The sequence below is a fragment of the Buteo buteo genome, chromosome Z (genome assembly GCF_964188355.1).
Source record: "Buteo buteo chromosome Z, bButBut1.hap1.1, whole genome shotgun sequence".
Classification (NCBI taxonomy): Eukaryota; Metazoa; Chordata; class Aves; order Accipitriformes; family Accipitridae; genus Buteo; species Buteo buteo.
This window is the reverse complement of record NC_134204.1, coordinates 81,460,878-81,473,960: the sequence shown is the minus strand read 5'-3', so window position 1 is coordinate 81,473,960 and position 13,083 is coordinate 81,460,878. Positions and strand designations below refer to the sequence as shown.

The 13,083-nt window shown below is 38.8% G+C and overlaps 1 protein-coding gene across 6 annotated transcripts in view; it reads right to left on the bottom strand.

The window, feature by feature from the left end:
• The window catches only part of XRCC4 (X-ray repair cross complementing 4), a 181,532-nt gene extending 168,590 nt beyond the window's left edge, over positions 1-12,942 (bottom strand). The window contains exons 1-2 of one of the 6 annotated variants that reach the window (XM_075021424.1): positions 12,846-12,905; positions 11,673-11,740 (exon numbers count right to left, since the gene is read on the bottom strand). Coding sequence is in view for 2 of the 6 variants with exons in the window: in XM_075021428.1 (XP_074877529.1) it covers positions 11,673-11,694 (22 nt within the window). In the remaining 4 variants the exon portion in view is untranslated. Of the gene's footprint in view, positions 1-11,672; positions 11,741-12,833 lie in introns of all 6 variants that reach the window. The other 5 variants (XM_075021428.1, XM_075021423.1, XM_075021427.1 and 2 more) reach the window with 5 other exon arrangements.
• Positions 12,943-13,083: the final 141 nt, after the last annotated feature.

Here is a 13,083-nt window from a genome sequence, read left to right as displayed (position 1 = left end):
CTGGCACTCACACTATTTAGCAGTCCAGCCACTGCTGAAGCTTATTAAAAAAAAACAAACCTCACTGCATAAAACGAGACTTTTTATAGCTATCCAACAAACTAAATTACTGAAATCAGACCCTCACTATAGCAGTCTAAAAAGCACCTCTGAGTCTATTAGACCAGAGGAGTACCTTCAAGTGCAGTTCAATATTCAGCAACACTGTCTCTGTAGGCTTTTTCCATTCACTGTCTCAATAAAATGAGAGCAGTCAGTACCTTCTTCCTCCCTTAACTATGATAAAGAAAAGCTGCAGAGAAACTGATTGATTAGGGCCATAAGAAAGCCAGTGTTTTTCTCCTTAAGGGCACAGGAGGTCACACCACATACCAGCACCTCACCGTGTTAGAGCCAAGGATCTGAGACAAGCTTGCAGGTGGGAACAGTTGAGTCCCACCCCAAATTTGTTCATCAGAGGCTTTATTGAGGCCTTCAAACAGTTGAGGATTGAGCTGTTTATCTTTAGCACTTTGTCCCTTTGGTCTTTGGCTTCTATGATCTATATTAGGCAATGTTTCTTTCTAAGGAGAAATCAGCTGTTGGCTGGTGTGCAATTGACTGGAGTCTACTCTCTGAACAAAGAGTGTACACAGTTGCTTCTGAATAAACAAGACACTTTTAAAATTGGCTTACAAAGAATTTTATATGTTGTTTTGGATAGCACTAGGCATAGACCAAAAGCCAAATCTTTTAGGCTGCTCCAACACAGCATCATTGATAATAGTTTGAACTTCAGCACTTTATTTTTTTCCATGCAGACTAATGGCTTTTTTTCAAATTGCTTCAGCTGCAGGTGTTCCAAACTTCAGCAGCTATGCATGGAAGGATACTTACTGACCAGAAAGGGCTACTATGTCTTTCTAATGGAGCAATTAACTTAAGTGCTTTCTTGTTGAGAAAAATAGGAAGCTATCTACAGTGGGCTCGGAATAGAAGACCAGCACATACAGCACACTGCTATTAAAGTGTATAATTTGATCCTTTCTGTCATTGGCTTGACCACAACATACACTACAACTCAGAAACCAATAATCAGAAGAAAGTGAATGGTTAACCTATAATCAGAGAACAGGTACTATTCAGGAGATGCTATATGTACTTATAAGTGAATTATTGGAGATTTAAACCAGTAAAGAAAAACTCAGATTGCTTTTAAAGATTAAAACAAGCTATTTTCACATTTTCCAACAGAAGGAAATAAGATAATGTCTATATTTATGAAAATTTCTAGAGATATATTTCATACAAATTGATATTCTCTCAAGTTAATTTAAAATTCCATTAACTCAATAGTTCAAGAGGAAGAGCATTAAAATATCTGACAAAAACTTCAACTATGGCTCAGTTAATCTAAGAACTACTATTGACCTAATAAGGACTTCCTCTTTTTTCTTTCCTTTTTGGAAGAACATGATTGTGCCAACAAACAGGAAGAAAACAATACAGCATCCTTCCTATCACATCTCACAATAAGCCTCCCATTCCCTTGACCACAATATTTGTTCAACACTGAAAAAAGATTCAATAATAACCTTCAGCTGTAACTTAAAGATACATCTGAAGACCAAAGATAAAAATTTTGAAAGAGCTTTGTTTCCTAACAAAATTTAGGGGGCTGACACATTTTTATATTACATGCAACCTAAATTGTATCTAGTTGTTCTTTTGTTTAACTTTGTTCTATATTAAAAGCACAAGGTTCACAATTTTGTCAATAATGCAACGTTGCCTTGCAGATAAAGGAAATAAATGAGAAATTGGCACTGGATATGAAGAAGTGACTGAATGACTTTATAACTTTGTGCAGACGGGTGAATGGCCCATTTTAAAAATTCAGTCCTGCATGACAACATTTGATCAAGAGATTGACTTTGAGACTGATGCAATTAGTATTTGGTCCTCATGGACCCAAGTGCAGAAGCAAGACTCACATGGCTAACATTTGCACTGCTTGCTTCCCACTGTTTTGTGGCAGCCACAAAAGGATTGGAAACATGCACACGCTTTTTGTGCAATTGTACAAAAAAAAGCAGTCTTGAGCTTGTCAGACTCCATGGGCCAATAGGATATGCAAGATTTGCCGCAAAAGATCTGGAATCTACGATAAGGAACAACCCTTGTCAGACTTATTTACTACAGTCACCAGCTGAAAAATGAGGAGAAACAGAAGGAAGCAGACAGTCAACAACCTTTATAGTAGGAATCTTACTAACAAGCTTTGATCTTAATTGTAGCCTGGAGGCAAAGCCCACCCTGGTGTCTTTCATCCTCTTGAAGTCTCAGACCTAACCCACTACCAACTCCAGATATCCAGGCTTGCCAAGCTTACTTATAAGCATCTATATTAGGAGACAGTTTAAACTATAACAAGGTTAAAAAAAAAAAAGGCCTTAATATATTAAAATAAACACCCAAGTGAGCAATTATACTAGTATATACTAGCAAGTAAAGGAGTACCTGGATAGATTTCCAAAAGGGACAAACCCTTCTTTTTCATCCTTTTCTACGAATTCTTCCCAACACTAATAGTTCAGTGTGTGCACACTGTCAAATCATCACTTTCCAAAATCCGTATCCAAAAAATCCTAACGTTTCCCTAGATAAAGCAGGATACACTAAATATTATAAATATGTAAAAAATAAAATTAAATCATACAAATGAAATATTTCCTGATTAAAAAGTTAATTTAGTACTGAAGTTACTAAAAAGTGTGTATAGAACTGAGCCAGGATCAAAGACGACCACCAAACCAGCTTCAAGTGGGCAGATCCAGGATGCAAAGTCAGCAGGCGCACCTAAGAGACCCGGACTCACTACCCTTGGTGCCTCTGGGAGATACAAGCCCCAACAAATATTTTATAAATCTACTTTGGCAGTAGGTCAGCCTGGCTTTCCAAGGCCCTACCAAAGCGAATGGTGGCATGGAGCCACACCTGTTTTGCCTTCCTTTGAAAACTGCAATCTATTAAGAAAGTTAATTCACTTTCTCAAAAGAAACAAACAAACAACAATAACAAAAAAAAATAATTAAAATATCAATCTAAATATATATCAATTTCCCCATAATGTCTCTGAAAAGACAGCACTAAAATAATTATATATTTTGCAGATAAAAAACAGGAAAAGGAAACAAATCTATACAATACTGCCAGACACAACTTTTCAGCCTGCTGCATACCATCAGTAAGAACCAAGATTCCAGAATTTCTAGTATCTTAGTCACATTTCCAAAAGCCTCTTTGCAGTTTTCAGTAAGTTAGTATTATCCATTTGAGTACGGGAAAGTTGAGGAATTAAAAAAAAAAAAAAAAAAAGAAAAAGCAGCATGTTTTAACTGCCCTTCACCCATCCAAAAATACTCAGATACATATGTCTTTCTGATTTATATTTGGATAACATAGTAGTCTGGCTGAGGTATCATCTGTTTTCCAAAACACTGCCTTCTTTAGGATTAAGTATTATCAGGATATTCAACACAAAACAAATCTGTCCTACAGATTTCCTTTGTTTTCTATTCTCTAGTCCCCATCTAGACCTATTATAATGCCACTCAGTTTGACATGTTTCTGTAAATGCTTGACTTAACATCACCGAGCAATGGATTCCACTAAACAGTCTGCCTTTTTTTTTTTTTTTTTTTTAGTTTGAAATAAAGTCAAATAAATTCAGTACTACTGAATCGACAATAGCTCCATAGGCAAGAGTAACAAATCTGAAACAAAGATAAATGAAACAAAGAAATAAGTGTCAGCTAGATATGGAAGGATGTAATTCTATATGTAAGATTTCTGAAGAGCTTTGAAAAATTGAGCCCAGTAACCTGGAAAAACAAGTTTCAAATGTAGCTGCTTCAGTGGGACAAGAGCAGGTATAAATACAAAGGCTTACATACCATCCTCTCCTCCCACCTCTACACCTAAGACTTTTCAAAGAGATGGATTATTTTAATTTCGCATCCCTGTCAAATTAATAATAAAAAATAGGCCTAGACTTCAAATTGCTTTATCTTGCTAAACAGTTTCCTAAGGCATTTTCTTTGAAGAAAATCCTGCATTACCTCGTCTTCACTTAACAAAAATTTTATTATGGTTTTCTTTCCATTTGCTATTTTTCTAATGGAAAAGGCAACATTGATCTCCTTGAAAACAACGAGCTCACACTACTTTAATTTATTAATTTAAACATTGTAATTAATTTTGTTTCATCTGGCCCCCACAGAAAAATAATTCACAGGACATTTTCAATGAACTGGGATATTCACTTTCAATGCACTTAAATTTCAATTTTACAGCTCTTTATTCAGCCATGTTTAACACTTTGCATTGAAAATTAATTACTTTTTTGATGGATTGGGCTGAGCAATCAGAGTTTGAAGCTAAGACAAAGAGACATCCATCTGTATCTATTCATATTGAACATTGATGTCAGCTGTTTCCACATACAAGCATGGGTCCAGCTTTGGTTCTTTGATCTGCCTTGAATGCCAAGCCATGAGATTCAACGTATCAGGTAACATGACAGGTACCTATATGCAGGATTATTGCCCCATGGTATAGCACCTTCAATAGAGGCAACAACCCACAGAAAAGTGACAAAGCAAAACAGGAGAGAAGCACCTGTCCATATCCAAGAATGACTGACATGCCGGTATTTTAGCAAGGAGAGGGCCCAGTGCCAAAGTCCCACAAGTGCACCAAGCTCTGAGCAAACAAGCAGCTTTGTTTTAGAAAAGTAGACAAAATAAGGACACAGTTCCACTAAACAGATAGCAAATTCAGTGGCCACTGACTCTACACCCTAAGCACTTACATATCTATTAGGTTGTGCTCAGTCAGCCCTATGTCTACAAAACACATTTAGGAAGGAAAAAGGACATAAAGAGCTTCACAAGAGTCACTTGTACTTTTTATATATTAAGTTCTATACATAAAAATATAAAGCTTTTCAAGATATATCAGCTCACTGCTTTTCTAAGTAGTTTTCCTGACTCTTTCATGTGGTGATTTTTTTTCTTGCTATGGCCTAGGCAAAAAAAAAACCAAAAACAACTACTCTCAAAAATTAAACCTTACCCAAGACACTTAATGCAAAGCAAGGGGGTCTACTTAAGGAAGCCAGCTTTTCAATATTAGTTTTCCCTCACAACTACTAAAGAATGCTAGCTTGCACTGGAATGAAAAGAAATTTGCAGACTAATATGAGGACACAGCAGGGGCATACCAGTGGAAAAATGCCATTGGGACTTGAACTGAGAGCACAATTAGGTACTCATTAGGAAAACAGAGCACAAAAGCGCTTTGATACTGCACCAGTTAGACACAGTTTTCAGATCTTAAAGTGTAAATTTTTACAACGTAAACATGTGGAGCATCAGTGTAGAGGTGTCAAAACTGTTGTTATAAGACTGTAAGTTAAATCAGTTCTTATGGAATGATGACATAAAAAATGTTCACCTTCATGTTGCTGGGCTTTCTGGTTCCCAACTGCATAAGTTAAACAGAACCACTACTGCACATCACTACCTGAAATGAAACTGTGAACAAATACAATGACTTCGAACTAACGCAGGTATATAAGCATAAAAAAACCCAGCCCTTTGTGCAGAAGAGTCAATTCTCCACAGCTCCAACAAACTACTTCAGTACAGTTTTAGATACAGTACCCCCACTGCATTTTTCCCCCTTTCAATGTTACAAGTACGCTATTTGTTTTACGTTATCAAGTACCAAAATCACAACACAAACCTTGAATTAACAGTATATATTAAAAAATTCCTCCTCTACCCCATTATTTAAAGAAGAGAAGAAAAACATCTATGTTTAGAACAGTCAAGGTTAGTAACACAAATCCCTGGAACAGACAATATTAAAGAAAGATTATAAAATATAAAGCACAGTTTTCATCTATCTACTTCCCTGACCAAGTCAAATGGAAAAAAAAAAAACATCTCTCTAATATTGCCTTCAAGAGATTATGAAACGTAAGTCAAGTAACTCTATTACCAAGACACACACAAGAATGCTTCAGCTAGTTCTTTGCCTCTTATCTCCAAAAATAATTATCCTCTATGAAAGCAATGCCTAGTTTTCACTGAAATGAAAATTTCTGCCCAATCTCTGTTATGCCTATGGCCACTGTGTGCTGTACTCTGTAAATTAATGTTAAGTTTCACAGCTGGAGAAATTTAATATAAGCCCACACAATACAGTTTACCGCCTCCAACTACTGTCTAAGCTTCCCTCACTGGCTCAGTCAACACAAATCTCTCCTCAGGTTTTTTGTGAAGTTTCCACCATAAGCTTGACACAGCTGACAGCATTTGAAAAGCCCCATGCTCCCTCCTTCCTGTCCAGCTACTGTGCTGAAAAGGGTGGCCTCTAAGATCCTTTTGTAGACCTGTAAACAAACAATCCCTTTCATAATCATTTGAATCATTTTTTAAAAACAAATGCAGCCTGTGATAGGATATATAGCCTCACTCTTCCTTGCATTAATTTTTCCATCCCAAGATAGCAAGCAATTTGGCTGATGTCTAGATCAAGAACACAAAGTTCTCAGTCTCTGCGCTCTTAAAATCACATAAGATCAGTCTCCCTTTTTTTCTATTTATTTTACAATCTCTGCTCTATCTGTCTGCTCTGTTGGAGGACACCCTTTCCCACAAAACTCACCTAGAAGTCTGCAAAGCAGATGCAGAAATATTCCAGTAATTTTCCAAACTTTGGGAATTTGGACTATCTAATAATTTCTTGTGAAATTACTAGTATGCCTCAGAAGACAGTAACACCAGAGGCCTTTGCTTTGGCACACACATAATGAAATTTTTTTCAGCTTGGAACTTTCCCTATAAGAGATGATCTTTTCATTGATCAGATATGACTGTATTAGATTAGCAAACAACAGTAATTTGTTTAGTAATTGTCGTCTAAATTTCACCTTAGCTTGTGTCAACACGGTACCATACATAATCCAGTAAGTCTTTTATATCTTGGACAGCAGTCCTTATTATTACATTATCTGATACTAATTCCACTAATAATCTTCAAATTCACAGGAGCCTTTTGCCACCTTTCATTTTTTTTCATCTCATGTATAGAGACAAAGGAGGTGGGGGAGACTAAAATCCACAAAGACATCCCAATTACAAGCAGTAGGAGGTGAAGAACACTGTTTCTTAACCCAGGAAAGGGAGAGAGGTCAAGTCAGCAGAGGGACCAGTGGTGGAACTAGAGCAAACCCTGCTTTTGGTACAAAAATTTTCATTTCATGAACCATTCAATAGTATTTTACAATAGCTTTCTAAATTGGATTCTTTGTTATTTAGTGAAGTCAGTCAAGATCATAACTTAAATGTGTATGCACAGTATTTTACGCATTCCCCACAAAAACAGCAAGCACTACACACTTTTTGCCAAATATAAAAGAAATCACAGCTGCATCCTAGTAACCTTGAAGACATAAATAACAGTTCGAGACATTAAAAATCTCACCCTAAACTCCTGGGGATTCCACCCACTCTTCAAGGATGTGTGGTGCTTTTTCATTTGGGGCTCCTAAGCTCTAACATAACCCCTTAAAAACATTCTCCACCTACTACGAAGCCCTAGGCGACGAGAGGTAAGGATTAAAATTTCTCATCTTCAAGTGGCACTGAAAGATAACAAGGACATCAGAAACAGGCATTGAGACAAAACAGCAAGTGACTCTGTAAGGCTCATTACACATACGTAAGCACGTAATGTGTAATTTAGTGAAGCCAACATGCAGTATTGTAAACCATTTTAAATTATCTCATCCATACTGAAATGGAAGTTTATGGGTCAAAACAGACCACAGTAAGCTATCCAGTGTTCTTGCAAACCTGTTGGCAAGACAAGACACCAGCAGCACCAACACTGGGATTGTGCATGTCAGAAGAGTGGATAAGGTCACCTGTGTCATGTACAGCATAACTATTTCTACAGCAAGGCCATGACACTTCTCGCCCCCCCCCCCCCCAGCTGGAGTGCCTTGATGAGCTGTGCAGTATCCCTGGAATCAGCCCATCAGTTGTATATGACTTTTATCTTTCCATTTTTTTTTCTTTTTAAATAATACTTAATGGAAAAGCCTTGTTTTGCAAGTTGTACGTAACAACTTAGATGTACTGGGTTTAGTCCAGATAAACGCTTGAAATCAATGGAATTTAAATGCTGAGGCAATTTTGAAAATGCTTTATGCAGCTCTGTGTACCATAATAGTGTTTAAAATCTAACTTGCCAGGTTTAGTTCTTAAGTACTTCACCAACAGATTCATTAGAATCATTTTGTAGATCCAAGATGCTGCTATTCTGCTCATTTCACTATCCGTGTCAGAATAACTTCTGATGTGCCTATAATACTATAACTTCATATAGCAAATCATTCCAAACGCTCTCTATAACAGCAGTCAAAAATGTTGAGCATATAAAGTAATAGGCAAGTGCTTTCTCTCTGCAACCTGGAGAACGTAGCCACCATCACGTGATCCAACAAATAAAGGCACCCCAGACTATAAACTCAGTACGTGTGTATCCGGCATCCAAGTATAGCATAATAGCTGGCATGTTCATTCCTCACAGTCTTTCAAGACTCTAGTCAACTCTTATAACAGCCTACACGATTCAGAGTTTTATCATACTGACAGAGGACAGCAATTCACATGAAACCTGCCACAAAAAGTGGAAATTTTAAGGTATAGGAATTCCCATGGTTATATGAACATTTCTTATCATACATCACCTGACACAGTAAGTTACTATAAAATGTATGGTTACAATACTAGGTTAAAGCACTCCTCCCAAGCACCTGTGATGTGAAGACTGAGGACTGAGTATTCATTCTTGCTTGGAATAGCTGCAACCTCCAAGCATTTTACAGCTATTGTGGTTCATCCTACTCCAGTGAATACAGTGCGCACTTTTACTAGGTAACAGAGGGAGGCACAAAATGGAAAGAAAGAAGAGTCATACCTAAATGTATACAGCTTTTTTGCAAAATGGTACTAGCAAACAAAATGCCATGTTCTAATACCATTGCCAGCATACAGAACGCTACCTACTCACTACATTTGCCTGAATGCATATCCCTCACGTTCCACCGCCTCCTTATTCCAGTGGGAGAGCTAAACAAATTTGTAGCTGTAGCAACTATGCAAATAAGTTTTTATGCATTCATGCTTGTAGTTGAAGATACTAGCAACACAGAAGTGGATATGATGCAAAAGCAAAAAAGAGCATTATCAGCTTTTGCCAATCATTCAAACTAGCATATCTCAAAAAAAACCCAACTGCATTTATATCTTATTTACAAATGTTTTTTTCACCTCATATATACACATGCACATCTGTTATGCACAAAAACTTGTTCATACAGATGTACCTCTCATGTCAGTCACCCACCTGTGATATTTTTAAACGATCTCCTCCAATCCTCCTACTTCTTATGAAAGCTAAGAAACAAGAGAAGCTAAATACCTATGTGCAATTGACATTGTTTTGGTATAACTCTTTCTGCATTTGAAAACAACCTAGAAGCTTAATCTCTGAAGCCACTTCTTTTACCTTTCATTATACACACAAATTCCTTGGTATGATCTATTGCTTAAATACTCAAGAGTATGCAATCTCTTCGCTCGCAAACCACACTACTGTAACATCTCTTCATGTGTATGTACTATGAAGCACAGCCGATACTATTAAACCTCCTTTAAAAAAAAAAAAACACAAACCAAGGAACAACACAGAAAACCAGTATTCATCATATGGTTTTATTTACCTATTTGAATATTGCTTTATAGATCAATATAATTGTTTAAACTTCTGATTTATTTTGAAATTTCAACAGGCAAGAATGCATATGCAGCCAATTCCTGTAGGCACTACCAACTGAGCTATCTCAGCCACTTGTAGCGTTTTCCACAACAATATATTAAATAGGAGAAAAAACATACAAGGGAAATGAGTACCGCCCTCTGAAATCTTGTATTTCAATCAATATCCTACATGTATCAGAGCTGCATCCCAAAAGGCATTGTCATGCTAGGTACACTATCTCTTCAGTGATGCCACCAAGGCTCCCACAAGATCATTAGTATCAAATGGCACTTTTTCCACAAGAGCAAAATATGCAGCTGAAAGCATTTTAATACAGCATGTAATCAATGAAAATTCTTTTTCAAATAGTTGAGACTGTTGAAAACGTCACTTGAAAATTAAATTGCTAGGGTAAATAAAAAGCATTTTTGCAAAAATCTGTAATGGATTTTATATGTGAGCTTACCAGAAACTATCAAAGTAGATAACAGTATATAAAAATTATCCTATAGGACATGTTTGCACATAAAACTACGGAACTAGAGAAAGCTAGCTGACCACCCGGAAGTAGGCTTGACTACAATGTGACTGAGAACTGACAGCTACAGTCTCCTCTGCAATTACAGAAATAATTTTTCAATTTCGGTAACTAATCCACATTAAAAAAATCAAAAGTGAAACCAAAAAGGAAAACCAAACCAGGGTTTTTTTCCATCTCAGAGACACATAAGTAAGTTCAAAAGTAGTATTGCTTCTAAAATATAGGGTCATGGTAACCATTAGAGGTTGGATTGTTCATTGGTTATAGTTCTTTCACTTTAGAAATTACCTTCACATGACATCATCAAACACTTTAACAACCGGTTGTAGTTGACAACAAGGCTGTTTTTACAACTGTCTTTCTGCATTTTAATTGAATTCCAATTTTCATCCAAAACCTTGACATGTGAATAAAAGACATTGATCCTGTGAATGTAATTCACTAACAAAATAGGAATAAGAAGTATGAACATGTTATGACAAATGACCATACATCTTGCTGACTACCTATTAAGTCAATGGATAAATTTGCAAATTAATGAACCTTTGTAGTTGCTAGAGTTAAGCAGTCTTGAGAAAAATAAGAACAAATCTAAAATCAATATAATGTCTGAAATCCACAGAACAGAAGAACTAGTTATACAAAAAACTCATCTTAAATTCTACATCTGCTTATGTTTGAAAAAGTCATTTTGGTGATTATGAATCTAAAACTACAATTTTACAGAGAACTCAAAATTGTAGTCACCAAAGCTACTACTGCAAATGAAGTTGCTCTTTAGAAGATCCTAACAGCGTTTTAAGCAGATTGAGTACACTTGTTTCGGTTGCCTAAAGTATTTTGCCTTAGTAGAATATTGCCTTCGTTCCACTATAAAACATGTTTTATACACATACTCTCATTACCCTGCAGCCTCCCACAGCATTTTCTGGAAGTATGTCAAATGTTATCCCAACCTCTGGTAGGATGAAAAAATTGTTTCCCTTTACCAAGGGAAAAAGCAAAACCTGTCCTGCAGTCAACAGACAAACAAAACCAATTTGGCCCCCGTATTGAAAGATATGACAGAATGACAAAGACCTCAAAACAAAGCCATCATCTTTGAAAGGGTTAAGGCTTTTCAAGTTTTGTAAGATGAAGTGTACTTATAAAAGGAGGAACAGATTGTTCATGGAAGTTGAGAACAGAGGTTTGTCGTGACAGCAACACCTAGGCACCTTGCTCTAAATACAAAATAATCACGATGAAGTGTTACCACAGAACTGGTCAGAAAGCATGTAGTCTTCGCTTTACTGAAGTCTCTCACAGCATCCAAGGCAATTCCTTAAAGAAAAAAACAATCTCCTGGTCAAAAAAAACAAATGCCATGTCTTTTTCATTGCGAGCCAGAATGAAGGCCTATCCCTTTCGTATGGCTCGATGGTAGAGCAGGCACTGTCAAAACCAGCTGCCAAGTGCAGGAGTAACTGCAGATTTTAGTTGTACAGGGTTCTCTTATATGCAATTATAAGAGGCCAGCCAAGTAGAACATTTAATAATGTTCTTTTAAAGCTCTTTTAATAATTCTGTGTGTTTACTTACAGAAAAATACACTGTGGTCATGACAAGGAAATACACTAACTACCTTTACGCAAGCATTTTCAACTTGACTTGATGTGTTAAGTGCTACTACAGAAAAGGAAAGAAGACGAAAACCTCTACAAGGAGAGGACACGGGACAAGAGCAAAAAGACAGGAGACCAGAGTGGAGCAGAAAGACCAGGCTCTGCTCCCTCCGCTCCCTCTCCTCTACTACTTCCCGAAGGGAAGCCAGTTTGGATTTTCCCTAAGGAAGAACAGGACCGTGACTTCACAATAAAAAAGCAATTTATTAAAAAACAGCCTCACTAAGGCGTTCTTTATGTTCTTAACGTTTCATTAGCAAGGCGATCACCCCCGCGTCTCCGCCTGCAGGGACCGGGGGGGGGGGGGAGGCAGATCGCCGGCCGGACACAGGGCCGCGGCCCCCCCACCCCCGCCAAGGCCGTGCCCAGCGGCACCCCCGGCCCCCCCCCACCCCTCGGACAACCGGCCCGCTCCCTGCCCCGCAGGCAAACCGCGGCTGGGGCCGGGCGGGAGGCGCCGGGACAGAGGACCCCACGCGTCCCCGGCTGGAAAAAAAAAACAAACCACCAAACACAAAACAACCCCCCCAAAACCCAAACACCACTGTGGGCGAACAGGCGAGGGAAAAACGCGACCGGGGGAGCGGGGACGGGCCGCCCCCCCCGCCCGCTCCCAGGGGCCTGCGGCCGATACCGGGTCGCTCTCCCCGGCCCCACAGCCTCAGGCCACGCGTGGTACTTGACGGTCTCGCTCGCCCAGGGCCCCACCGGCGGCCGCCCCCGTCACAGCGGAGGGGGCGGGGCGCCCCGACCGACCGACCTACCTCCTCTTCTTCCTCCTCCTCCTCTTCTTCTTCTTCTTCTTCCTCCTCCTCCTGCCGCACCGCCGCCCTGCCGCTTCCGCCTACCCGAAAAAGCCGCGCTCCCGCCGGCCGCGAGCCAGCCAATGAGAATCGCTCTCGCCCTTCCGTCCCGCCTCCTTCTGGCCGCTCCTACCAATCGCGGCCCCTCACATCGCCAGCTGCCAATCCCGGCAGCGGCACTGCCCGTTCCACCCCCCCA